At 35.1% G+C, this 27,708-nt stretch overlaps 1 protein-coding gene across 2 annotated transcripts in view; it reads left to right on the top strand.

Annotated features, from left to right (window-relative positions):
- Positions 1–27,708, top strand: part of HGF (hepatocyte growth factor) — a 71,786-nt gene that overhangs the window by 31,396 nt on the left and 12,682 nt on the right. For both annotated transcript variants that reach the window (XM_059712157.1, XM_059712156.1), the window contains exons 8-12: positions 7,953–8,127; positions 11,868–11,995; positions 16,004–16,106; positions 19,842–19,975; positions 27,251–27,289. In XM_059712157.1, the coding sequence (XP_059568140.1) occupies positions 7,953–8,127; positions 11,868–11,995; positions 16,004–16,106; positions 19,842–19,975; positions 27,251–27,289 (579 nt within the window). The remainder of the gene's footprint in view (positions 1–7,952; positions 8,128–11,867; positions 11,996–16,003; positions 16,107–19,841; positions 19,976–27,250; positions 27,290–27,708) is intronic.

Below are 27,708 nucleotides of genomic sequence, written 5' to 3'. Positions count from 1 at the left end.
CATAATACTAGACATGCTGTTTCTTTCAATATTCATTTGATCCATCCATACCTGTCAATGTTATCTTCTATGTACCCTCAAATCTGGCCATTACACTTTATCACTGTCTCCATTGTCCAAGAGAGTATTGTTCTTTATCTTGAATATTTGTATGACCTTCTGAGTAGAGTTGTATCCATATTCACTAGTTTTCCCCCTCTAATTCCTTTTCTACACTGCCGATAGTATATTTTTTCAATCGGAGTATACCCCATCTCTGGCATACAACATATGTGCTCCGTTACACACACCAGTTAAAAACCCTTCAATGATATTCTTTGATCTCAGGACAAAGAAGAAAGAAAACCATCTTTTACTCCTACATCCATATCTCTAACCTCATATATTACCACATTTCTCTCCATGCTCTCTGCGCTATCAGAATAGTGTCCTTCTTATACCTCATCATTGTCCATGCTAGTATTGTCATAATAGTTCCTTCACCTCTGCCATTTCCTCTGCCTCAAACAATTTTCTCTGCCTTCACGAGTTCAAAGTTCAACTCAGTTATCATTTCTTCATTCAATGTCCCTGAGTTGGTCAAAATCCATTATATATTTATAGCACCATAAGCCTCTCTTTCCATATACTTCTTAGAGTCCAGTTTTTATACTTATTTTTGAAAGTTTTTAGTTTACAGCACTGTTAAGATTTGTAAGCTCCAATAGTGCTTAGTACTTTGTCTTGTACATGGTAGTAGTTCCACAAATATTTGTTGAATTAATGAATGTTACTTTCCTACAAAGTGGTAGTTTTAATTTTCTTTTTGTGTTTCCTGAGATTTCTTCTATGATTCTTGATTTTCATATGAAAACTTGGCTTCTGTCAGACATTGTCTACCAGGAAAATTTGCTTTGTACCTTCTTCCCATCGCCTCAACTCATCCTCAGGTTTCTTGTTTCCCTGGCCTAATTTTTGTCCCCTTGTTGCTGGTTGTCTTGATGGTCTTACCGTATGGACAAAAGAGACAAGGCTTTTCATGAGTGGCCTTATTTTTTCCTTTTATTTCTTTTTCTTATTTTTTAAAGTAATAGATATGTAAGTGTCCAGACCATTTTATTTTTTAACAACTTTATTCAGTTGTAATTGATATAAAAAGCTTCACATTTAATGTTATAATTTGATGGGTTTAAGCACATCTATATACCCATGAATCAAGGTAATAAACAAATCCATCACCTTCAAAAGTTTCCTTCTGTCATGCCCTGCAATTTATTTATTTATTGTGGTAAAAACACTTAGATATCTCTCTCAACATTTTTTTAGCATACAGTACAGTATTGTTAACTATAGGTACTATGTTGTACAGCAGATTTCTAGAACTTACTCATCTTGCATAACTGAAACTTTATATCCCACTTCAGAAATCTAAACTAGGCAGATCTTTGGTAGCTAAGATTTCTATTAAAAATATTGTTATAGATTGAATTCTGTCCCTTCCCCACAAAAATTCATATATTGAAATCTTGACCCCTATTGTATCTGTATTTGGAAATAGGGCTTTTAGATGTAATTAAGGTTAAATAAAGTAAAATGAGGATTTGTGGCTATATAAGTAGAAGAAGAGAGATCTCTTTCACTCTCTCACTTCACCATATGAGGTGAAGGTAGCCATATGCAATCCAGGAACCAAATTGAGTGGTACCTTGGTCTTGGATTTACCAGCCTCTAGAATTGTGAGAAAATACACACCTATTGTATAAGCCACCCAGTATGTGGTATTTTGTTATGGCAGCCTGAGCAGTCTCATGTAGTTATATTGCCATTGGTCATTAATGAAAGGAACCCTTCCTCCTAGTAACTAATATACATTGGCATCATTTTAAGAGAACATCTACCTTTAAAAATTCAGTATGTTTGTATGTTGGGAAAATAACTTCCTAAAATTACATGCAAATACGCTGAAATTATTTTCTTTCTTAAAGAAAACTGGTTATTTCTCAGAATTTTATTAATCCATCTAACGCCAGACAGAGAGTCATAGGAATAAAATCTTCTTACTGTAGTCTGAGTCAGGAAAGATCGATACTGTCAATACCGTTCTCAAGGGAAAGATCTTATGCTTCAAGGTTTTATTTTTTTCCCAAGTCATCTACTAAGGAATAAGAGTATAGAATTGAAGACCTTTCATGAAAGTCTTGTCTCTTGAGCATTTTATACCAGAAAAGGCTTGGATAAAGTCCAGGGAAAAGTTTCAGTTAGGAATTGTAGGTTCACATGGAAAGCAAACGTGCAAGCAATTTGAGGTTTGCACTTTGGAGGTCTTTATACTACTTTCCCACGTCAATTTTAAAACGAGAAACTTTTTAAATTTACATTGAGCCCGGTCCTGTCTTTTGTGGCCCCAAAGAATACAAGTCTGTTGACAGGCGAGTAGCCTTACACACTGTTCTGAATCTCCAGGGACCATCATAGAGTAAAGCCTGCATTTCAGTTGCTCTTCAATAGCTGGGAGTAAGAAGTGGGTGGAATGAACTCGTCGGAAGAATAAGCAAGTATTTGTCTAAGGGCCTGTGAAGCAACGTTCTTCACTATAGTCAAAAGAACAGTGATAGCTTATCACCACTGGGAAAACCAAGTTTTGGGGTACGCGGGGGATATGTAAATGTAGGGCTTTACTTATTGTCCATGTAAGTCTTACAGAGCCATGGGGGTGGCTCTCTGTAATATGCGTGTGCATTAGAATTCTTCAGTTGCCTTGGATCTCCGTTAGGGCCATGTGGTCTTTCTGCATAGATTTGGCTAGCCTTTCACAGAGAAAACGGAGCAGACTTATTAGTCATCTTGTTCTACTGTTTTTTGGGGGGGTGGGGGGGGGCAGTGGTGGGGGTGGGGAAGAAGCAGATGTTTGTTCCACGTATTGCATCACAATTAATGTCCATTCTCTTAAACCTTAAAGTTCCCCACTAGCAATCCACACCAGCAAAGTGAAATTAACATTCCAAGAGGCACCCATTGTATTTGATTGTATTCTAACAGGACAGTAAAACATTTAATTAGCAAATGTTATTTTCCTTAAAGCATCTCCAAACAGAAAATTTCATGTCAATCATCAAAGAAAAACATTCTTTCTCTCCTAGGCCACCAAGGATCATATAAATTATCTTTGCATCTGCTCGAAAGGGTGATCACTACTGACACCTCTGGCAAATGTTTTATTTGGGCGGAACTCTCAGAAGATTCTGGATAGTTTCCGTATGAGTTTGGTAGACATTACTTGCAAAAATATTTGTGTACGTGGGAATGCAGTATTTAAAAAACATGTTGCTTTGGCTAGACTTCATCCATTTCCGCCAATATTTGAGGACATTTCTGTGCTTAACACTTCACTTGGCTTCCAGAGACTCTTCAAACTCATCCCTTAATTTAGGTGGCATGTTAAAGTATTAAGTCTAAAGGAACACTTTTCCTACCATTTAATAGCCCTTCCCAAAGTAATTGGCATAAAACATTTGTTTTGTTTTTGAACCAGGTTTTGATATTTATACAGTAGGACAGCTGAAGAAGTTGACTTTATTGCAGTTCAGGAATAAGTCATCTTGTTTGAATAGTAAGTATGTATGTAGGCAGCAAAGATCAAACATTTATATCACATTAAAGGGTCTATGGACAAATTATTCATCATGGTCCTCATTGGGTAGTTATTAGACAGCTGCATGCGTTATTGATTGATGACAACTAGTTATCTTGTACTAATTTATCTTTTTGGTCTTTGTTATTTATTCTTATACATTGCCACCAGAATTATGAAGTTTTGTCTATGGCAACGGTTCTCAAGCTGTGGGTCGCTACCCCTTTGGTGGTCGAACGACCCTTTCACAGGGGTAGCCATAGACCATCCTGTATATCAGATATTTAAATTACGATTCATAACAGTAGCAACATTACAGTTATGAAGTAGCAACGAAAATAATTTTATGGTTGGTTCACAACATGAGGAACTGTATTTAAAGGGCCAGAAGGTTGAGAACCACTGGACTATGGGGTTACTGCTAGCAGCTGAATGTCAAATAGGATAAATACAGATGCACTAACTTCAGAAGGTACTTTTTAGTTAAAGTAAAATTCTATCTAAATACTGCTAGTTTTGCCCTATCTGGTTTGGCTCAGTGGATAGAGCGTTGGCCTGTGGACTGAAGGGTCCCAGGTTCGATTCCAGTCAAGGGCATATACCTTGGTTGCAGGCACATCCTCAATGGGGAGTGTGCAAGAGGCAGCTGAATTGATGTTTCTCTCTCATCAATGTTTCTAACTCTCTATCCCTCTCCCTTTCTCTCTGTAAAAAATCAATAAAATATATTTTAAAAAAATAAAAATAAATAAATACTGCTAGTTTGTAGTTAAAATCATAGGTAATATTTCCACTGAATTAAAAACACAAGAATAAGTAAAACCATCAGGTGTTTGAGGTTATATATTTACCTTCAAATTAGGAAAATAGTTATTTTCTACTAGCTTTTATATATTAACATTCCTCTTAATATTTTCTGATGATCATATGATTGCTTACTCTTTTAATTTTCCCGGTATTAATTTCTTAATGAACTATGGTAATATTTGTTTATGTTAATTATCTCCCTTTTACAGAGAGCGGTGTAATTCAAATTGGTTAAAGCTCTATGTATTGTTACACATTTTAACGATTCTAGGTCATTTCTACAATAGTGTCATTTTGTAAAAGGTGCTTATGAAAAATTACTTGGAAAATGCAATACTCTCTAAAAGTGACACTTTATATTTAATCTCACATTAACACAGTAGGCATAACATTTTGCTCCCACATCTCCACACAGGCATAGTTATACCGTGAGAGGCTACTGGTGCATTCACATAGTGGAGGAAACAGCCCTCTGAATCTGCTGCCATTTTTAGAAATCCCATCAAATCATGGCCAAACCCCTCACCATCTCTAAATAGCATGCTCCTTTTTTTCATTGTTTAGGTTTATATCTGGCAAATCATACTGTTGTCCAAGGAGAGTAAGAGCCTGTTAATCCCTGATTGGCTCAGCCTCAATCTAGGTTCCTAGTAAGATGTGCTGGGCCCACATCTAGCTGAAGGTGATTGATGGGACTCATTAAGACTAAGTTTTGCTGTTACGTGTTCACAGTGTCAGAGTAATACTTGAGTCTGGGAAATAAGCCCCCCAAAGTAGCTTTAAAACTTCTAGTCCCCCAAACTTCTGTAAAAACTGCTCTCTAAAGAATTCTGTACTGTATTTCTCTTCTAAAAATATGAATCTTTCAACCAGGCTCCTGGTGACAGATGGGTTTCCTTGAAGCCAAGTTTTATTTTTGTTTTGGTGTGTGTGTGTGTGTGTGTGTGTGTGTGAAGGGTGGGGGGGGGCAGTTCTTTTTTTTTTTTTTTTACATTAAACAAAACCTAGTGATGACTTCCACGTGAAAACAAAGAGCCATAGTTTCAGCCTTGAAAAAAAATGAGTCAGTAATAAAAAAAAATAAAACAATATATACAAATAAGTAAGAAAGTAAAAGAGGTTTGTGAAAAGATTAATAGAAGTATTTCTGCTTTGACTGCTGTAACTCTGTTTCTCCCATTGTCAGGACTCTGAGTCCCGACCAAGGTCACAAGTTTGCTGCCCAGGAGTTTGTGTCCAAGAAGTGAAGGAATCAAATCTTTTCTTCTAAGATGCTAAGCTAACAAATTTATGGATTCCTGAGGACATTTGTTTTGTCTTCTTTCACATCACATATAGTTTTGCAGCTATATATGAAATATATCAATATGAGCTTGACCTTTTATCTGTTTTAGAGTTATCATCCTTTACAGTCTCCCCCCACAGTCTCCTCACATAATTTAACAGTAAACTCAAATTATCAGAAATGTAGCAGCTTAGTGGCCTTTGTTTTAATGAAATACATATAGTTCCTCAGGACCTATGAAATCCATCTTATTTACTATTTCTTGAAAGAAGTTTAGGTAATATTAAAATCATAAAGAACTTGGTTAATTAGAACCAACTTTTTTTATACAAGTCATTTCTTCAATAATTTTTGTTCTTATAATACATTTGTAAACATTCTCTAGGCTATCAACCATGAGCACTTTATGGGTCAATCTTCAGCCACTTTCTCATCTCAATTTGAAATTCCTTTTAACTTAGGATAATTCTGAGGCACTTTTTTCCCTTAAAGTAGGTACATAAAAAATTAAAACATTTAAAAATGAGCTGATGTTATTAAAAGGCAAATTTGTAGAAATCTGTATATACAACATATTCCAGCTGTTGGGATGGTTATTAATTAATCTTCCTCCTTTTTTCACGAAGCTTCATAGAATAACTTCAAGCTATGTAATTTCCATGGAATTTAATGAAATAAAGCATTTCGCCACATGAGGTAGTAATTATTTGTAAGGAAAATATAAAGTTAAATAAAAGTGAAAAGCCATTAAATTTTTTATTCTATTACATAAGGAGCACTTGTATAGACATCCCCGGCCTCTGAAGTCATGTCTAATTTTGGCCTCTCCTTTGGAGAACTGACACATCTAATTCCAGATTGGATAAATCAAAGGCATTTATTCAAATCTTAAACTGTCCTGGAGGGTGTCAAATTGAGTTTTATCCAGTAGTATCTTGAATGCCATTGGAATGGCAAAGGTTACTGAGGAGTTTACATTGAATTTAACTCTTTTGAACCATAAACATTTTCATGTATCTTTTGAAAAGGCATATGAATTTTGGTTGCTCCAGAATGTTTTGAGTTAATATTTTGTTTGAATAACATTAAAGACAAAAAGAAAGTCCAAGTTGTGGTAAAAATTTAATTTTGTATTTTTTTTTTTTTTACTTCTTCGTTACTGAAATTTTCATGATCTTCATAAAATATGGTAAGAATTACAGTTGGACTAAGAAAAGAGCTAGAACAACTAATTTTTGTATTTTTAAATGCCAACAAGTTTATTAAAAATAAAAGAAATTAGCATATCAGCTTCAAATCCTATATAATAAAATGCTAATATGCAAATTGTCCCCTCAACCAGGAGTTCCACAGGGAGTTCAAACAGGAGTTTGACCAGGGGGAAGGGCTAGCTGGCCAACCTCCCACGTCCCCTCCCCCCAGCAGGCCCGGCCCGATCAGCCCCAATGGGGGCAGGCCTGCTGGACCCCATCTGGGCACGAATTCATGCAACAGGCCTCTAGTATATTTATAATATTAGAGAAAAACCAAGGTTAATACCATTACCAACTTTGTATGTATTTAAACAAATTAATTTTAGGAATAATTGTATAGTTATTTCAGAAATATATACTCAGCATATATGTTATAGTGACATATGGAAATAAATGCCTTTGAAGAACTTTTCAAGAACAACCTAATTTGGTGTTTGAAAGGAAAATTGGAAAGGAGATAGCCATAATGATAAATTGACTTTTTTTTATAACTCTAATCTCTAGACCAACATTAATTTCCTTTTTCGTAAAATTTTTTTAATGGCCAAACTTAGAGCAAAGTATTTTTTTCATTTCCCTACTTGATCATTATATTACTCATAGATGTTTTTCAATTTCCAAAGAAAAGTGATTAAAAAATATATGGGATAGTTAAACATTAATAAATAGAGAAATTTCATGTCTAATGTTAAAACATGAGTAGACAGATCCAGGAAACTTAAAAATTACCAGTTGATGCTTTTTTAAACTGGTCTAGATGAAGCCAAGCTAAAATATTCTGTTTTATATGGAGAAAAGTTTCACAGTCGGGTCCACCATGTCAACTTGCTCCTGTACGTTAAGTGTGATAGTAATAATGATACATTTAATATTTCTTCCACTCAATTATTATAAAAATGCATATGACAAAATATCCAAGTAATATGAATGCAAATGAACATTCAGAAGGATGATAGTTTGAAAGATTTTATTAATTTGTATTTATTTTTATCAATAGCTCACAGTACTATGAATGACACCAATGTCCCTATGGAAACAACTGAATGCATTCAAGGTCAAGGAGAAGGTTATCGGGGAACCGTCAATACCATTTGGAATGGAATTCCATGTCAGCGATGGGATTCCCAGTATCCCCACCAGCATGACATAACTCCTGAAAATTTCAAGTGCAAGTGAGTAAATTAGGCAAATATTATAAATGTGCAGTAAACTCTGGGAAAATGAGGTAGGGTGGTTACTTTTCAATATTTTCTGGGTTAGTAATCCTTAAACTTCAGTGTGCTAAAGGCAGATTAATCTACTCAGAGATTTTGATTCCTTAGGTCAAATATGCATTTTTTAACAAGAATTCTAGGTACTTTCAAATCAGATGGCTTATGTACTGTGCTTTGGGAAGCACATATACAGGTTTCTAATCACAGCTTTGTTCTTTGCTTTTCTTTTTCTGGTTAATCTTCACCCAAGGATATTTTTCTATTAATTTTTAGGGAGAGTGGAAAAGAGAGGGAAAGACAGAGAACCATCGATGTCAGAAAAACACAATGATTGGTTGCCTCCTGCACAAGCTCTGACCAGGGCCCTGGGCCCAGGAGGAGCCTGCAACCAAGGTGCATGCCCTTGACCGTAATCAAACCTGGGACCCTGTGGTCCGCAAGCCGACGCTCTATCCACTGAGCCAAACTGGCTAGGGCCATAGCTTTGTTCCTACGGGCCTAACAAACCAATAAATGGTAATAGTAACCAGTCAAATTTTAAACCAGTGCCTTTCATATTAACTTTAGATTACATACTTTTTCTCCTGCAAAAAGAGGAGTATCTTATTTTCAGCTAATATTGTAAACTGATGAATATTAGGCCTTGAAACAAACTTTTTTTTAAATGTTAAATGAATATTTTCTTTTGTTTCTAGGTTTGCTTTTTAAAAATGGGGAAGTAAAACATTTGTTTAGGTGAATTAAGCCAAAGAAACTTCCCTTAAATGTCAGTTACTTGGTTGTATGTGCCTCCTCTGTGGCTGCTTTTTTTCACCACTTGACTTGTCGGACAGACACAGCCACAATGCCATGTGTTTTAAAATTGTCCACCTTGTTATGGGGAACATAAAATGATTGCTTTTGAAATTTATAACACACGTGTCATTCATAGTGCCTTGCTGAAATAGCACCTATAAATAACATATATTGGCTTTATGTAATTGGATTTTAATAAGAGAACTTAACATTTCAAGATGGAGAATTTTGAGCACTAGTCAGCCAATCCACTGGAGAAGGGAGATATTTTATGTTTTTCTTTTTAAGTTAATTTAATGTATTTACTTAGATAATAAATATTCATCGCTTATGAGTTTTTTTCATTATTTTATAATAACACATTTATAGTTGTTATTCTGGGTTTATTTTCCATCATTTTTTTTCACAGCAGTATACTTTTTATTCCTGACCTATATGTTTCACACCTCAGAAATAAATATCAAAGTAAAGAAAGCAAAGAAAATGAGAAAAGATCAGTTAAGAGAGATAGAGAAGACACTGTCAGTGCCATTCACACTTTCTGTTAACTTCTAAGACTGGTAATATTCAAGTAAGAAATCATGTATGTGTGAATACCCAATTAAATTTATTTGTAAGAAAAAAATAATGTAATTCACATATTTCACAATTAAAAATTATCAAAAGTTTAGTTATTATTTGTTATCAGAATTTAAGTTATCCTTTCTTAATTTATCTACTTGGTCAAGATTACCAAACCCACATACAAAAAAAATAGTGAGTTTTGTTATAAAACAGATAAAATCTGACTCAACATTTTTCTCAGAATGTTGATGCATTTATTTGTGGTCTAACAGAGAATAGTGTGCTAGTCAGGTGTCTCTGGTTGCATTTGCTGCAATATGAGACCCCTTACAAATGACAATTTTAAAACTATAACTCAACCACAGTGCCCATGATGAATCTACATGAATCATATAATAATTTGTTTTAGAAATTGTAAACAATTCTTTCTTCAAGTGAAGGGAAAGATCATAGAAAAAACATTTGGGCATGCCTTGACTCTCATGCTTGCTTAATCTAGATTAATGAGGTGCTTATAGTTATCGATTTGTGTGTGTTAAATAATTTTTTTATTTTTTTAATTAAATTAATTGAGATGACATCGGTTAATAGGATAATATAGGTTTCCAGTGAACAAACACCTCTCCCAAGAAGACATACAAATGGCCAACAGATATATGAAAAGATGGTCAACCTCACTGGCAATTCTATATAGGTTTTTAAAGTGGGCCTAAACTAAGACTTTTGTTAGCCTTAGAACTCTAATGATCTCGCCCTAAATTAATTTAACTAAGCAATTACTCATCTAAAATTACAAAATGGTATAAATTTTATGTAAACTTTAATGCACATATTTTGTACTGACATACATTTTTGAAACATGAGTATAAATTGTTTGAAAGAAATGACAGATTTTCTTTACCTTTCCAGTTAATAATTTTATCATTTATAAGAAGGCTAAAGGCTTGAATAGGGGTTATAACTATGAAAACTTGTTGTTCCGTGGACTTCACTATTGGCAATCACTGTTATTATAACCTTAAATAACAAAGTTTGTGTCAGGACCTATTTTTACTATATAAATTATTATTGATTTTATAATCAAACCCAAACCTCTTCCTTAAGAACTTCTCAGTTTCTAGTGGTTAATTTTGGTATCAATAAAATTATAGTTCCTTTTAAAAATATGTGTTTTTATTGATTTTAGAGAGAGCGGAAGGGAGAGGAAGAGAGAAAAACATAAATATGAGAGAGAAAACTTGATTGGTTGCCTCCTGCATGTGCCCCAAATGGGGAAAGAGCCCTCAACCTGGTGCGCACCCTGACTGGGAGTGGAACTGGTGGCCCTTCAGTGCACAGGGCAACGCTCCACCAACTGAGCCACCCCAGCCAGGGCAGTGCTCTTAATTGGACCTAAGTGATGTAAATAATGTGGTTTTAATAGATTGAATTTTAATTTTGTTAAATTATTATTCACAGATCTAAAAAAAGACAGTGCAAGCTTGCTTTAAATTAGAGAGCATGTTTAGGAAACCAAGTCTTAAATTCAGTATTTCATTTGAAGTGAATTTTATATTAAGTTTTGCATTAAAATACTTTTATACACAGAGAATATTTGTATAGAATTTTTCCTTACTGAGAACTCTAAATACTTAATAAGTTACTGGTAAAATAAAGGATGTACATATACTACATTGATGACTTCTATATTAGGTTTCTATGTTATAATTATGTCTATTTTACAAAAATATTTATAAAAATTTAGGTAACATCTCCAAGTCAAGAAATAAGTAATGTGCAATTAAAATAAATATATGTAGCAAGTTAAATGAATCGAGAAAAGACAGAATTCAAAGAAGAAATAGGTATGATGTTTTTGTGTGGCAAATGTTTGATTAGGCAAAATTTTCATTTTAAGTGAGAGTAATTAATGACTATTAATAATAGCCTTTATTCTACAGAGAGATGCATGTTGTTTCTACATTATATATGAGCCGTAAAGATAATAAATAAGAGTTTAGTTTTAAAATGTGTAGCAGTTGAGAGTCCTAGACTGACAATAAGTGAGAAGAATGTAGTGAGTGGTACCAGTTCTCTCTTTTGTGAAGCAGGAGTGTTTGTCTGAAACTCCAGGCTGGTGGGAGGAAAAGAATACTGACATCTGTCAGCACGTTTTTCAGTAATGGGGCAGTGTCCGTTGCATATATTGAATTCTAAATTGTTCTAACTATCCTAAAACCAAAACTTAGAACTCTAATTATTGACATGCACACATTCTGGGGTGTCTAGAGGTATAGTAGTGCTGATTCCATCAATGTAAGAACTCGGGCAATTTACATTAACATGCTTATTCTCAATAGGGACCTAAGAGAAAATTATTGCCGAAATCCAGATGGGGCTGAGTCACCCTGGTGTTTTACCACTGATCCAAACATCCGAGTTGGCTACTGCTCCCAAATTCCAAAATGTGACGTGTCGAGAGGACAAGGTAATAGTTGACATTTTGCAATATGGGCATGATTAAATAAATTCAGGGGAACTGCCTAAAGGGAGCTCACAATTTACAGCAGAAAGCCTACTTCTCATTGCACTGCTTTTGTTGAAAAGCAAAGTCCCCAAGTCTAATTTCTTTTTCACATTCATTTGTTCAACGCTTATTTAGTTATTGCCTGTATACCAGTGCCAGACACAGTTCTAGGCACTGGAGATATACCAGGAAACAAAACAAAATTCTTTGACCCCCTTGAAACTAAATTCTGGTAAATAGAAAACAAGCAAATTAAAAATGAGGTTGGATAGTAAGTTAGGTTGTGGTAGTGCTAGAGAGAAAAGTGTTCCAGTTAGAAGAGAGGGGTTTTGCTACTTTATATTTTAACTTGAGGCCCAGTGCCCAAATCTATGCATGGGTGGAGTCCCTCGGCCTGGCTGGCGATCGTGGCCCATCAGGGCAGGCCAGGGATAGGGACTGTGGGAGATTGACCGGCTATGGGAGTGCACTGACCACCAGAGGGCAGCTCCTGCATTGAGCGTCTGCTCCCTGGTGGTCAGTGTGCATCATAGTGACCATTTGACTGGTCATGTGGTCGATAGGTTCTAACAGTCGCTTAGGCTTTTATATATATAGAATTGTTTGGGAAGAACTTACATATTAACACATTGTATGTGCGAAGCGTACTTATACGTTTTACTTGTACGTTTTACGGTGACTGGTAGTAGAGCACGGGACACGTATTGATACGTTTTTTATAGACTAGTGATAGAATGCGGGTAATGTATCAATACGTAAACTAAAGTTATCGTAATTTTACTGAACGTTGCCATTTGCGCAAAAAATTAGCAAAAATGGCCCGCACCACCTGTTAGCGCGCGATAAAAACTCCCCGCAAACAATGTGTTAAGAAGACCAGAAAGACGTCAGGGAGCACATGTGCCATATGCATCTGTTTATAAAGGCATTCTAGATAGAAAAAAATCTACAATTGCAAAGAGATGGAAGAGTGCTTGAAAAGTTTAAAGAAACAGCACATCATTATGGCTGGTAGAGACTGAGCAAGATAGAGAGTCTCAGGAGAGGAGGTTATAGCTCAGCGGTTCTCAACCTGTGGGGTCGCGACCCCTTTGGCGGTCAAACGACCCTTTCACAGGGATTGCCTAAGACCATCCTGCATATCAGGTATTTACATTAAGATTCATAACAGTAGCAACATTACAGTTATGAAGTAGCAACGAAAATAATTTTATGGTTGGGTCACAACATGAGGAACTGTATTTAAAGGGCCAGAAGGCTGAGAACCACTGTTATAGAGCAATTGGCTAAACTCGCATAGGCCTTGTAGGAGTTGGAAGGATTTACACTTTTATTCTGAAAAGGAAGGAACTCTTGTAGGGTTCTGAGAAGAGAAATTAAATGACCTGTCTGACTTAAATTTTAACTGGACGATCCTGGCTGCATTATGGAAAATAGCCAGAACTTCTGACAAGGGCTCAAACAGGGTAATCAGTTGAGTGATTGTTTCAGTAATTTAGGAGATGAGAGTTATGGGGACCTGGGTGTTAGCAGGGGAGATGGTATGTAACAATGGGGTTTGAAATAAATCACCACTGTACTTGAAAACATAGGTGCCATTGAAGGTAATTGTTTCAGGAGCAGTAGTAATGTCAGATTGAAATAGATTTTAAAAAGAAATTATTTGTCAAAGATTATTAATAATGTTAGGTTATGGACATGTATTAGTATATAGTAAATTGAGAGCTCTAATTTTTGAATAATTATTTTTTTTCACATAAATTTAATTATGATGGCTATGGTCAATCCTAAATCATCCTAAAAAGTCCAAGCCAGAGGTAAAGCTTCATTTCATAGATTTATTGTCCTATACATACTCATCTATCCTTTAACCTCTTTCCCAGTGACATTTTTCACGAACAGCTCTGAACACAGTTGCAGAGAGAAGAGGGGATGTCCCTTTTCAGTCAATTTCACTGTTCTTTGGCAGATTTTAAAGGTCATTTGGAAATAAAGTTGAAACCAATTATTAAGGGAGTCTTGGTATCTACTGGATGTTTTATTCCTATCTTGTTCGTTAAAGCTATTACTGATAATTTGTGACCATAGAGGCAAAAAAGAGCAATTGCTTGATAAGCTTCTGGCATCTATGAAGACACTTTTGTGTACAGTACATATATATTACTTACTAAAAGGTCAGGTAATATAAAATGAGAGTTTTGTATTTTAGAAGTTAAGTAGATGTTATTGCTTATCTAGTAAGTGCACAAATTAATAGACAAAGAAATTAGTTTTATAGAATTTAAATAACTTAGCTAAATACTCAGATTAGCACAGCTGTGACTGAATATAACCCTCCTTAAAATGATCTTTCCATTATTCCATGTTTTATCTTTTTTATTAATACTTTAACATTTATTGCATTGTTTTTCTTTAATAATGTATTGTACTGATACATTACAACGAAGTGCAGGCTCTGTGTGGCAATTTAAAAATGAAGTCCTACTTAATAGACAATTCAACATACAGCTGTGAAATTTTAACTCTCTTATGCTATCATTTGATATTGCCAAGCTAATGGCATGCGCCAAGCTAATGACACATGCGCGCGTGTGCGCGCGCACACACACAAGAATGTTGCTGTTATCCTCTCCATATACCAGAAAATATAAATTTCACATATAGTTTGATAAGTTAGAAATTTCTTCTCAAATCTTGCAACACCTGAATTAGCTTATGTATAAATGCTCTTCTAATTGGATATTAAATAACTTTGTTTAAAAAATAAAATCTTAAATTACAGACTTTCTTTATAAATGTTGATAAAACACAATTTATTAGATTATGTGAAATACACTTAAGAGAATTCATAATCCACATTTATATCACTCCTTCTACTACTAACAGTAGTATTGCTACCACTACCATTGCTATTACTGGCAGTAATAATACCTAAATGGAAGGAGCAGGGGAGAAGGGAATATTCATTTATAAGAAAATGATGACTAAAAAAGAAGTGTGGGAAATAAAAAAATAACCATTTTAAAACCAGCATAGTACTAATTCATGCAAAATTAACCAAAGTATGCCTAAGCCATTAAGTGACTATTACTTGGCAGTATGTTTACTCAGTCTCAAAGGCCTCAACATTTTTTGTTTTTGTTGTTATATAAAAATAAGTTTTTCTTTTGCACCACTTAATGAAGATATCAAACTCACCAGTAATAATGATAAAAGCTCTGAAAAGAACAAAATATCATTTATTCAATATTCCCGTGTTTAAATTGATTTTATTCATGAGCAAATAAAAGATGAAATTAAAGAGCATTTGCAAAACATTTGGCTTGGCCTGGTTGATGTGGCTAAATGGTTGAGCATAGACCCCAGAACCAAGAGGTCATTGGTTCTATTCCTGGTTTGATTCCCAATCAGAGCACATACCCGGGTTGTGGGTTTTAGGCTCAATCCCTAGTATGGGGTGGGCAGGCAGCAGTGCTTGCTAACATATGGGGATGTTTCTCTCAACTATCTCTCTATACCTTGTCCTTCCTCTCTCTAAAAATCATTTTTTTTAAAAAAACAAAAAACCCAACATATTTAAAACAAACAAAACACAGCTGGCTTGGGTGACTCAAAATCCCAATCACATGAAAGATAAAATTAAAACACAACAAATGTGATGAGTATATGAGTGTTCATTATGTCATTCTTTTCTGAAGAAAATGTTGGGAAATATATATGTCATTCTAAAAATTCCCACTGTAAGTGTCCTTAAAAGCCACCTGTTTAATTTTTTTAAAAATGTGCAATTTACTGCATAAAGTCTCATTTTAATGAAAAAGAAATTTGGCTGAAAATAAATAATTTGTACAGATTTTAGAGTGATTAAATTTTTATGTTGACTTTTGTGAATGTATATGTTATGTTTTTGTTCTATCTGTATTCCCTAGTATTCACTAGTTTTTTTCCCATGTATTTATTTATGTTTAGATTGTTATCGTGGAAATGGCAAAAATTATATGGGCAATTTATCCAAAACACGATCTGGACTAACATGCTCAATGTGGGACAAGAACATGGAAGATTTACACCGGTGTGTAAATTTCTTTCTTACAATATATAGTATCCTATATAATAAAGAGGTAATATGCAAATTGACCACACACCCTTGCACAAGATGGCCACCACAAGATGGCTGGCAGGGGAGGGCAGTAGGGAGTGACTGGGCCTGCAGGGGAGGACAGTTGGGGGGGACCAGGCCTGCAGGAGAGGGCAGTTGGGGGTGATCAGGACGGCAGGGGAGCAGTTAGGCATCAATCAGGCTGGCAGGGGAGTGGTTAGGGCGTGATCAGGCTGGCAGGCAGAAGCAGTTAGGGACAATCAGGCAGGCAGGCAGGCAGGCGAGCGGTTGGGAGCTAGCAGTCCTGGATTATGAGAGAGATGTCCAACTGCCAGTTTAGGCCCGATCCCTGACTGCGGTTGTGTGGGGTAGGGCCTAAACATGCAGTTGGACATCCCCCGAGGGGTCCCAGATTGGAGAGGGTGAAGGCTGGACTGAGGGACACCTCCCTCACCCCTCCTGTGCACAGATTTTGTGCACCGGGCCTCTAGTGTAGTGATAACAGTAATAGGTATATGCAGGTATGCACACTGATATTTCTTTCCATTATTTATATATCATCATAAGCTAACAAAAACATTAGATTGATTATTCATGCAACTCAATTTAATATTTTACCTCTAAGTAGCAAACTTTTAAATAAGAGATTCAAACCAGTACGTATTTATTGAGCACTTACTGTATGTTCTGCTTTGTGATAGGTGCCATGGGGAACATTAACAAAAATTGGGTATACATTTTGACTCCATCTTTATGGAGGATATGGTCATATTGAGAAAATAATTTACATTACTTAATAAGACAAGGCATAATTAAGTGATAAATTTTATGTTTCATATAGTACATTATATTATTATGTTCTCATAATTAATTGTTAATATTCATAAAAATTGAGTAAGTTACCATTTTCATGTACATACATACCTTAATATCCAATTAACTCCTAAAAACTTAGAAAGACATGTTCCTTATATAACCTTATTTTGACGTATAAAATGTTTCTAAAATAAAAGGAATGTAATTGGAAAAAATTCTATATAGTTCAAAGAAGTAGAGATTTTAACATTGGACATATTCACAGAAAAATAAGTTATCTTCCACTCAAACCTAGCAATAGTGTCAGTGCGTTTGAAATTACAAAAGAAAGGCCATAGTTGTGACATAAAATATCCCAGAATATATGCATAGTTACATTAGATGAGTTATCACACTTGACCATTCTATATGCGTGAATAAGAATTTTAGCACTCAGAGAAATTGAGTCATTTTGCCTCCAGCCACACTTTAACTTTAAAGTCTTTATTCTCTTCCAAAATGTACTCACTAGTGGATGATAATGTTTCAATTAATTTACTTCATAAATAGTGATAATTCTAAGGTAGTGCTCTCTAACATAAATATGCATTTCACATATGTAAGCTTCATATGTACTTTTAAGTTTTCCAATAGACACATTGAAAGAAGTAAAAATAAACAGGCAGGATTGTTTTTGTAAATATAGTTTTATTATAAATCAAATATATCTAAAGCTTTTTCATTTTAATATGTATTCAATATAAAATTATTAATGAGATCTTTTACATTTTTATACTAAAATGTAAAACCTTCAAGATCTGGCATATGTTTACAATTATAGCACCATTCAATTTGGATTAGCCACATATCAATTTCTCAGTAGCCATATGTAGCTAATAGCCACTGTATTGGGCACAGTAGCTCTAGGACTTCAAGCATAAGCAGAATTCTTTCCTCATAGATTTTCAATTCTAGTATGTAATGCCAGAAAACAGAAAATGCCAATATCATATTGTAAAAATTATGAAAATAGCATATTTTAGGCTGTGGGAATGCAAAAAAGTGGCACTCAAACCTTTGATCGTCAGGAAGAATTCTAGAGGAAGGGACATTAGCTGTGACATGAGGTAAGCAGGAATTGGTGAAAGGAAATGTGGGAGATAGAGTGCATTAGGCAGAAGGTATAGTTTGTTCCAAAGCCTAAAGATTGAATTGTTCAAAAATCAGAAATAATTTTGGAAGTTTGAAACAACGTAATTTGGCCACTGTCCACAGACAAGGAATTCCCCAGTGGCAAGACTATATAGAGCCCTGGAAGCTGTTTAAAGAAGTTTGGATTTTATCCTGAGTATTAAAGGGATTCATTAATGAATTTTAGGCAGGAATCAGCATGATTAAAATTAAATGCTAATTTGAACACTGCTATTTTAAAACTCATTTTTAGAAATACAAAGGGGTGGATCTAGCTCTTATGGACAGACCTGTGAGAGACAATTGTACTAACTCTGCCTTTACTGATTTCTCATTAGAAGGTCAATATTTTTATGATGGAAGTATTTACACCACAAAAATCAGCAGGGACAACCTATAAAGACTCCCTTCCTACACACTTCAGAGTTCCAGTTGTTAAATATTTAGCAGCATATTACTGGAAAGATGTAACATTTACTTAGATATTGCAATGGTTATAACTATTAATTTACTAAGCTTAAGATTACTTTTGGAAATAGTTAAAAGTCACTTGGAAATAATTTGTAGGAAACTGATGAATGATTAAGTTACATGGTGGCACTTAGGTTATATATGTAAATCACATAGAATCTGGCACATAGTATTATATGTGTTTGCTGTTGTTATTGCTCCAGAAAATTAACTCGAGTTTGAAAAAATGGTCTAAGTTTCCATGTCCAAAGCTCTTCCCAATTTTTAAAATTACTTATTAATTACAGTTAAGATGGTAGTAATAAATAATCCAAAACAAATCCAGTTAGATGTATAGTTTTCATGATTTGGTTAGGATGGCCATGTGGAATTTAACTTCACTAATATTACTGAAGTAAATATAAATAGCAATCTATAATAATAAAAGCATAATATGCAAATTGACCAAACAGCAGAACAGCAGAACAACTGCTGTTATTATTTAGGTCCACAATTTACTATGTTTATACATTTTTAAAATTTAAATATTTAGTAAGGTACAGTAATGATATTGTACCTTATGTACAGTGTATATATATATATATACTGCACATAAGCAGGTATGGTCTTCTATACAATATTTTTGCTTTTCTTTTGTAACAGATTTAGTGAAGATGTAAAATATGAAAGGCCAAAGTGTTACTCAGTTATCTGTCAAGAAATCACATTTTGTAACTCTATGACCAATGATATTTTATAACTTAACTATTTTATTAGTACATTGTTATTAATTTCTCAATGTTTCTTCTTGTATTTTGGCAAAGTTATTTTGCAAGAGATGCTTCATAAGTCACTGAAACAAAAAAGTACTTTGCAATGGATCATGTTTTCTAGTTATTTTATAATATTGATGTTCTTTGTCATCTGCTCTTTTTTTTTTTTTTTTTTTTTTGCCAGTGTTCATTTCCATGCACAGGTATATTGTTGCCTTACCACTGCAATTATTAAAAAGAAATAAAGCCATAAAATCTTTCATCATTTAACTATGCTAATTATTCTGTCCTATTCCATATTCCTGAGCTAGAGAACATGCTTCAAAACTGTAGAAACAAAATAAATATCAAACAAAATAATCAAAATTCATATCAGTTGAAGCTTGTGCCATATCTCTAATGAACGTTATGTGCTCGGGTTTTATCTTCTTGGTGACATTTTGGGGTTTTTTGGACAAAATGAGCATCTTGTGATGTTCAGAGTATTTTGTTTATGCAGGCATATCTTCTGGGAACCAGATGCTAGCAAGCTAAATAAGAATTACTGTCGGAATCCTGATGATGACGCCCATGGCCCCTGGTGTTACACGGGAAATCCTCTCATTCCTTGGGATTACTGCCCTATTTCTCGTTGTAAGTATAGTTAATGATCTTTTTCAGGTGAAATATTTTAAATATACTGCATCTTCTCTAAATTGATATCATAATCAGAGGTGAAATAATAATATAGGAAGAATGAATTTGATCCCTTAATGAGAATGTACTACACACACACACACACACACACATTTTTTTCATCTTTCATCTAGACAAGAAGACATTCTGCTGATCTTTAAAAATATATATATACATATATAGTATTATATATATATTATATATACATAATTGATTTTAGAGAGGAAAGGAGAGGGAGAGAGAGAGAGAGAAAAATCAAATGATGAGAGAGAATCATTGATTGGCTGCCTCCTACTGAGGATTGGGCATGCACCTCAACCAGGAATCAAACCGTGACCTCCTAGTTCCTAGGTCGATGTTCAACCACTGAACCATGCCAACTGGGTCATTCTGCTGACCTTTTAAAAGAAGACCTTCCTTCCTCAGAAGATTCTCAAATTGAATCCAGAAACAGTCATTGGTCATGGCTCCAATATGACTATTCTAGGAAGAACTCCCCAATCTCATCACCAGTACTATCTGTTCAGCCTTTGAATGTAGCAGAGCTTTCAGCAAAGGCCCCCAACCCACTAACCATCCCAAGAAGAGAGCTGAGGTTGTGGTGCTTCTATTTTCTTAGTTATTTAGCCCAAGACTAAGAAGTATGGAGCATTCCATCCACTCTTTGAGCCCAAGAGAATTTTGTTAAAAGAGTATTAGTGCATAAAGTAAAAGATACAGTGGGGCCTTGACTTATGAGTTTAATTCGTTCCGTGATGGAGCTCATAACTCAAATTACTCGTATGTCAAATCATAAAGTGAACGAGTGAGACACGTGATGCTGGGCTGATGGTGTGGTGTTCACTGTGATGTTCGCTGCACCAACTACCAGTGGGGTATCTGAAGCTGGCTCGTAACTCGAATTTTAGCTCGCAACTCAAAGCAAAAAATCGGCCGAGAGACAGCTCGTATCTCGAAAAACTCGTTAGTCGGGACACTCGTAAGTCAAGGCCCACTGTATATGTAAAATATATGTGTGATATACTTCACATAAAAGAGCACCTATATATCAGTAAGAAAAAGATAACTTAGGAGGAAAATAAAGAAAACAAATCCTCAAAAATAAATATAATTGATAAACAAATATTAAAACTTAATTTTAAGAAAAATGAAATTATAAAAGCATAAGAAATAATTTCCACCTATCAGGTTGGCAAATAAGAAAATGATTGTTAATGCCCAATAATATTGAGAGCATGGGTGATCAACTCCCTCGATTCTGAATTACTTTGTGAATGGGAAAGCTTATCTGGAAGTAGTATGGAGAAATTTTGTAACCTCAATACTAGCAACACTGTGTGCTAGGTAACTCTTGTTGTGGGAGGCTGTCTTGTGCATTATAAGATGCTTAATAGCCCCTACCCATTACATTCCAATAGTACTACCAATACATCCAGTCATGACAATCAAAAATATTTCCAGACATTGCCAAATGTCCCCTTGGTGGTGATGGTCAGGGAGCATGGGAAAATACCCCCATTGAGAACGACTTATATGGAAATATATCCTCAATATATTATTGAGTGAAAAAGTCTTATTATAAAACTGTACAGTAGCAAGAGACCATTGTACTATACTATGTATCTCGCAGCTCCATGTTTATAGCAAACATCTTGAAACACTGTTAAACTACCTTCTTACTTAAAAAAGGACATAGTTTGATAAACTCAATACTAGTCTGTTTTAAGAATGTTTTACATGTGAGACAAACCAGCAGCAAGTACCTTGAAAATAACAGTAAAAGCACCCTTTTTAAAAGAGGCAATGGTTTGAAGAAATGTTAGTTTTAAAACATGAAATATAAACAACTCTATATTTTTCCTTAATATATGACAAATTAAAGAGATAATTTCTCACCTTAAGTGGAAACATTGTGAAATTTTAGCATAAAATGGTAAACCTTAAACACAATGCTAATCAAGTATATCTATCACTATTTTTAATAAAGAAATTCTCTATAATAATAAATAAACATGTTTGCAAAGGAATACTATTAATATCATTATATTTCATCTCATCAGCTCCAATCAATAGCCTTTCGAATTCATTAGTGTTTCTCTGGTGTTCTGTTTTTCCCACATTAGGGTTTGAGTAGGTCCTGGAAATGTTCTTTTATAGAAGATGTCTTTCAAGTTTTAATGCTAAAACAAACAAGCAAACAAGCCTACTTCTTTGGCACAAAAAAAACTTAAAAAATAGTTAAAGGAAGTAATTTTTCTAAATATTACTTTTACCTCATGGAAAATTTTTGTGACGTTTCTGTGATTAAGAATAAGGATGTCCAGCCGGCATGGCTCAGTGGCTGAGCATTGGCCTATGAACCAGGAGGTCACGGGTTCAACTCCTGGCCAGGGCATCTGCCCGGGTTGTGGGCTCAATCCCTAGTAGGGGGCATGGAGGAGGCAGCCAGTCCATGATTCTCTCTCATTAATGTTTCTATCTCTCTCCTCCTCATCCTCCCTCTCTGAAATCAATAAAAATATATTTTAAAAAAAGACTAATAAAGGCTAGTAGACTAGCCAATGAGAAGGAAAAAAGTCAATGATCTGGCTTTTAAAAAAGGTTCTAATGCTTTTTCTACAGAATTCCAGATATGTAAAAATCCCGGTAGCTTAGTTTTAGCACATAGGGTAAAATGCTCCCATAGAATCTCAGGGAACTGAGCTTTGGATTACAAACCTAATGGACACAGGGCTCTAATAATTTAAAAGTTTTAAAAACATATTTCCAACTAACATTTTAAAACTAAAAGTTGTCTTGTGCTATTGAAAGACTTCAAGGTGTTGCTAGTATTTGATTAAATGCTATTGCAGCTAACTCATTTTTACTTCAATTTATTTCGAACATTAATTTTAATAAATATTTTTACACTGTCATCTTTCTAACTAATATTTATAGCCAGGATTTATTTACATTTTACCACTGTTGAAAAGCTAATAAAATTTATCTTTAGAAAATTTGAGGTTGTATTTATTTAACTGCAGAGACTAAATAAATCATTTTTGCATGGTACAATTGTGGTACAAATCATGTAAAGGTTTTATTACTTTAAAAAATGCTTACAAAATTATACTTAACATATATTTTTAAGATCAAATATGCAGAAATAAGACTAGAAAAATGTTTAGACATTTATCTGTACATAAACACAATACAGCTTAGAAAAAAATCTCAGTTTTTAACAACTAAGAGTGTAGTGATTAAGAGCTTTATCTCTGACCTCCGGGTAAGAATTCCAACCCTATTACTATAAGTGTCTTGGGCAAGTTATTACATTTAAGTTTGTATTTATTTATTCATTTTTAACAACTTAAAATTGAGTTACTACTATGTGCAAAGCCCTATATAACACATCAGGTATCCTATATAATAAAAGGGTAATATGCAAACTGACCCTAACAGCAGAAGGACTGGGAATGACTGGTCACTATGACACACACTGACCACCTGGGGGCAGACGCTCAATGCAGGAGCTGCCCCTTGGTGGTCAGTGTGCTCCCACAAGGGGAGTTCTGCTCAGCCACAAGCCAGCCTGACGGCTGCCAGCACAGTGGTGGTGGCGGGAGCCTCACCTGCCCCCTCAGCAGCGCTAAGGATGTTTGACTGTAGTTTAGGCCTGCTCCCCGATGGCAAGTGGACTCCCCGGCTGCCAGAGGGATGTCTGACTGCCAGCTGAGGCATTAAAAAGAAAAACCTGAAACGCTCTCTTGTATCCATTTTAAGAGTAGGATTGGCGCTTTCTGCTATTACCTGAGTCCTGATCTATCACCCCAGGGAGAGCTTGCCAATCCTGCACTTTCCTAGGGTGGAAAGGCTGCAGTGGGGTTAAGGATAAGGCTCCTTGGGCCTACCTTCTCCCATGCCTCTACATTTACCTTTCCGGCACCTTTCCTTCCTCAGAAAAGCATGGACGTATTTCTTGTATAAAATGTTCCATCTGACTGGGAGTAACCTTAATTCCGCTGCTAACAAGCATATGTGTTAAAAGATCAATACGGAGTCTTTTTTCTTTAGACTCAGTATGGCACATCTTCTTAATCTAAAGATCAATACAGAGTCTTTTCTTTGGACTCAGTATGGCACATCTTCTCAATCTAAGTTCTGTACTATCCACCTTCTTACCCTATTTATCCTCTATAGGGGGGTCTGTAGCACCCTGGTGGAGTCCTATCCGTCCCGAGTGTGGGGGTTTTCAAGGGGGGGGGCTTACCTAGGGGAATCCTGTTCCAGGCATTCCCAAAGGTGTGGACGGAGTCGGCGAAGACTATCCACCCTCTTCCTACGGTGGAGTCCGATCCGTCCCGAGTGTGGGGCGCTTACCTAGGGGTCCCTGTTCGGGCGCCATATGCCGGGGTCCAACCCCAGCAGGTCCAGGGGTCCCCAAAGGTGTGGATGGAGTCGGCGAAGAAGGAATGACACGGAGACAGCGTTCAGTTGATCAGCAGCCTAGCCAGGATCTCCAGCCAAGTTCTGGTCTTGATCTCCAGAGAGGCTCTGCTTAGGATCTCCAGCCAGGTTCTGTCCAGGTACTCCAGTCAGGTTCAGTGTCCAGGTTCCAGTCAGGTTCTCCTGCCAATCTCTGTAGTCAGGTTCAGTCCAGGATCCCTTGCCATGTTCTCCCGCTAGGCTCTGTCTCTAGGCTCTGAGGCCAGTCCCTCTCCAGGATCCTCCGGCATGCTCTCTCCAGCAAAGTTCTTCTGTCTCTAGGCTCCGTGTAGGCTCTGTCTTCTTGATTCTGTTCTAAGTTCTGAGTGTTTCTGTCTTGTTACAACTGTATTTATACCAGTTGATTCAATCCTATCAATCTCTATTACAAAGGTTAGGGCGTTTCTTATCTCCATTCCAGGGAGAAAAGATTATGTAGTTTAAGCATGATTGTTCATAGTTAAAGGGATTAATTACCCGCCTGGCACTTAGTTGAGGGGTTTTATTCCCTCCCTAACTTCAGGGGAAAATCCCTACCTGGGGATTCAACCTTTCTTGGAGAGGTGACCTTGGTTAAAACACAGCGCCAAGAAGGTGAGCAAACATATTAAGAACCGTATGCCATATATGCCAGGTCCCTTGAAACAGCAAGGATGGACCGGCTCCCGGCAGGGTACCAGACTGTGAGAGGGCACAGGCCATGCTGAGGGACCCCCAAAGTGCACAAATTTTTGTGCACCAGGCCTCTAGTACAACAATATAAACAATGTTTCTTACCTTTACATAATTTTCAGTGTAGAAAGGAGACATTTATGTAAATAATTGAAAATATAATTATTTAATAAACATATATTAATATTAAAATAAATAATGAAAATGGGAGCAATCAATATTTGCCTGGAGAAATATGTGATGTTCATACGTTTGAACCTGACTCAAAAATTTAAGAATATATTAAAAGGTTTCTTTTGTTTTCAATAATAGTTTATGGTTTGAATCACAACACATAAATACAACTTTTATAATTGACATGTTTTCCTTCTTCAAAATATAAGTTGAATCAATACATATATATTTTTTTCATATTTGAGTACTATGGTGGAGATAGTGGGAAAGAAGTAAAAGAGGAAAATTGAGAATAGTATTTGATGGTAAAATGGAAAAGGCCTAGAGAGCAGTTTTTCAAGGTTTTGCTCAAAATGTACAACAGAAGAAAGTAGAATGCTTTTAAAAAATTCATAATCTAGTTTTCAACCCAGAACCTCCAGAAATCTGACTATAAGTGGTATCTCAGCTAATTCTAAAGTGGGGTAAATATTTGCTTAACAGGAAACTGTATATATTTTCAATAATTAATTAATATTAATATCAATAATATTAATTAATTATTATTTAGGTCCACAATTTACTATGTGTATACATTTTTAAATTTTAAATATTTTAGTAAGGTACAAATGAACTAAATACTGCGTTGTTCTATTAGCTTGATTCTAAGAAATAGAAAACTTGATATGCAATTAAGGATAGAATAGTCTTTTTCATCAGGACAACGTAAGAAATAAATATATATTTTTATTTTAGAAATTTTAAGTACTTAACTTGAGTGGAAAAACCACTGTCCTTGATGTTTTAATGAGCCACAATCAGCCTCAATCTTTATTTGTACTATAAACTAAAACCTTGACCTCAGCTGACTCTAAGACAAAACCCTCCCTCAGGATAAGCTAAAGGGAAAGTAAATAATGAAATTTATATGTTTTCCTTTACCCTTATTCACTTAAAATACCTAGACTTGGTAAATGAGCTCAAGTAAAAACTCTTGAGATTCTCTATAAATAACAATCAAATTTGCATCTATTACAAAGGAATCCATATGCCATTATTCTTTTGTTGTCGGTTTATTTGAGCTCAGAGTATTTCCAGGGATTAACAAGCAGCTGGGTCTAAACAGTGCTTGACTAAACTCTATGCCATCACTTCTGAACAGTCGGACATTAAACTCCAGGAAATGTATTGTGCCTCATTTGTTACTGCATAAGTACTCTCAAATCCTAGCATCTTCTAAGCCTTTCTTTTTGTAGCAATTAAGCCTCAGTAAAGAAGTTATGAAAAAGGAGTAAGTTATGAAGTTTTAGTTAGAATTAATTTCCAGTTTCTAGTGTTCTCTTTTTCCCATATTTTTTACTATCATCTGGAAAAAACAATTTTGAAATATTCTAAGGAAAAACGTTATATTGTTATTCTTTTTTCCCATTGATGATTTTCATTTCTATCTTCTGGAATTCTTAAAGTTTTCTGAGGCATGTGAAGTTTCAATTATCCTCCACTGTATTTAAAAAAAAAATAATTTTCAGAAAAAATATAAATGGGCCACATTACAGTAAAAACATAATTTATCGATATGAATGGCACAAGCAAGCAATAATAAGTATTAGTGCTATTAAGTGAAATGGTCCTTGTGTATGATGTTGGGGGGTCTTGGTAGGATGAGGCAGCTCCTTGATGCCAGTAGACACCCTCCACAGTCATAAAACAGGGCTTTCCCCACATCACCCCCTACCAGTAGGCACACACCTTCAATATTGTCCAGTAAAAGTGACACAATTACTCACAAGAGTACTATTACATTTTATCTTTGAATAAAATGTCAATAATTTTAGTAAATTATCCAATTCATGGACATTTCAATTGCAGTATATAGCTTTGGTTTCATATTACAGAAGTAAGTCTGTATGAATTATGTTTATATGTACATACTTATTTTTACAGGTGAAGGTGATACCACACCAACAATAGTCAACTTAGACCGTAAGTAATATTTTGTATATTTGTGTCTCTATGTGTCAGAAATGAGTCATTACTTTCTTCATAGGAAAATACTTTGTCACTATATTAACTTCCATTATAAAAATAAGTTAGTCTATTTTTACTTAATTTTTTTATGTGCATATGTATAGGGTTACAAAGGTAACTGCATATTAAATATCAAAATTCGATTCTGTAGCAGACATTATAAGAAGTTATATTTAACATAGAAAAAGTCATTATATTTCTTTTAATTCTGGCCAAAATGAATGTATGGACCTTTACCCTCTTTTTAAGTTAATAAAGATGCAAAAATCAGAAGGAATGAAACCAAAAGGTTGGGAAATTATGCAGCACCTCCATCTTGCTCTATTTTTAAAGCGCTTTGCATGCTCTACTAGGCCAAAGATGACACAGCCTGA

Source organism: Myotis daubentonii, chromosome 10 (assembly GCF_963259705.1).
Source record: "Myotis daubentonii chromosome 10, mMyoDau2.1, whole genome shotgun sequence".
In the NCBI taxonomy this organism is placed as follows: domain Eukaryota; kingdom Metazoa; phylum Chordata; class Mammalia; order Chiroptera; family Vespertilionidae; genus Myotis; species Myotis daubentonii.
The sequence above is the reverse complement of the archived record's forward strand: the minus strand, read 5'-3'. Positions and strand labels throughout refer to the sequence as shown.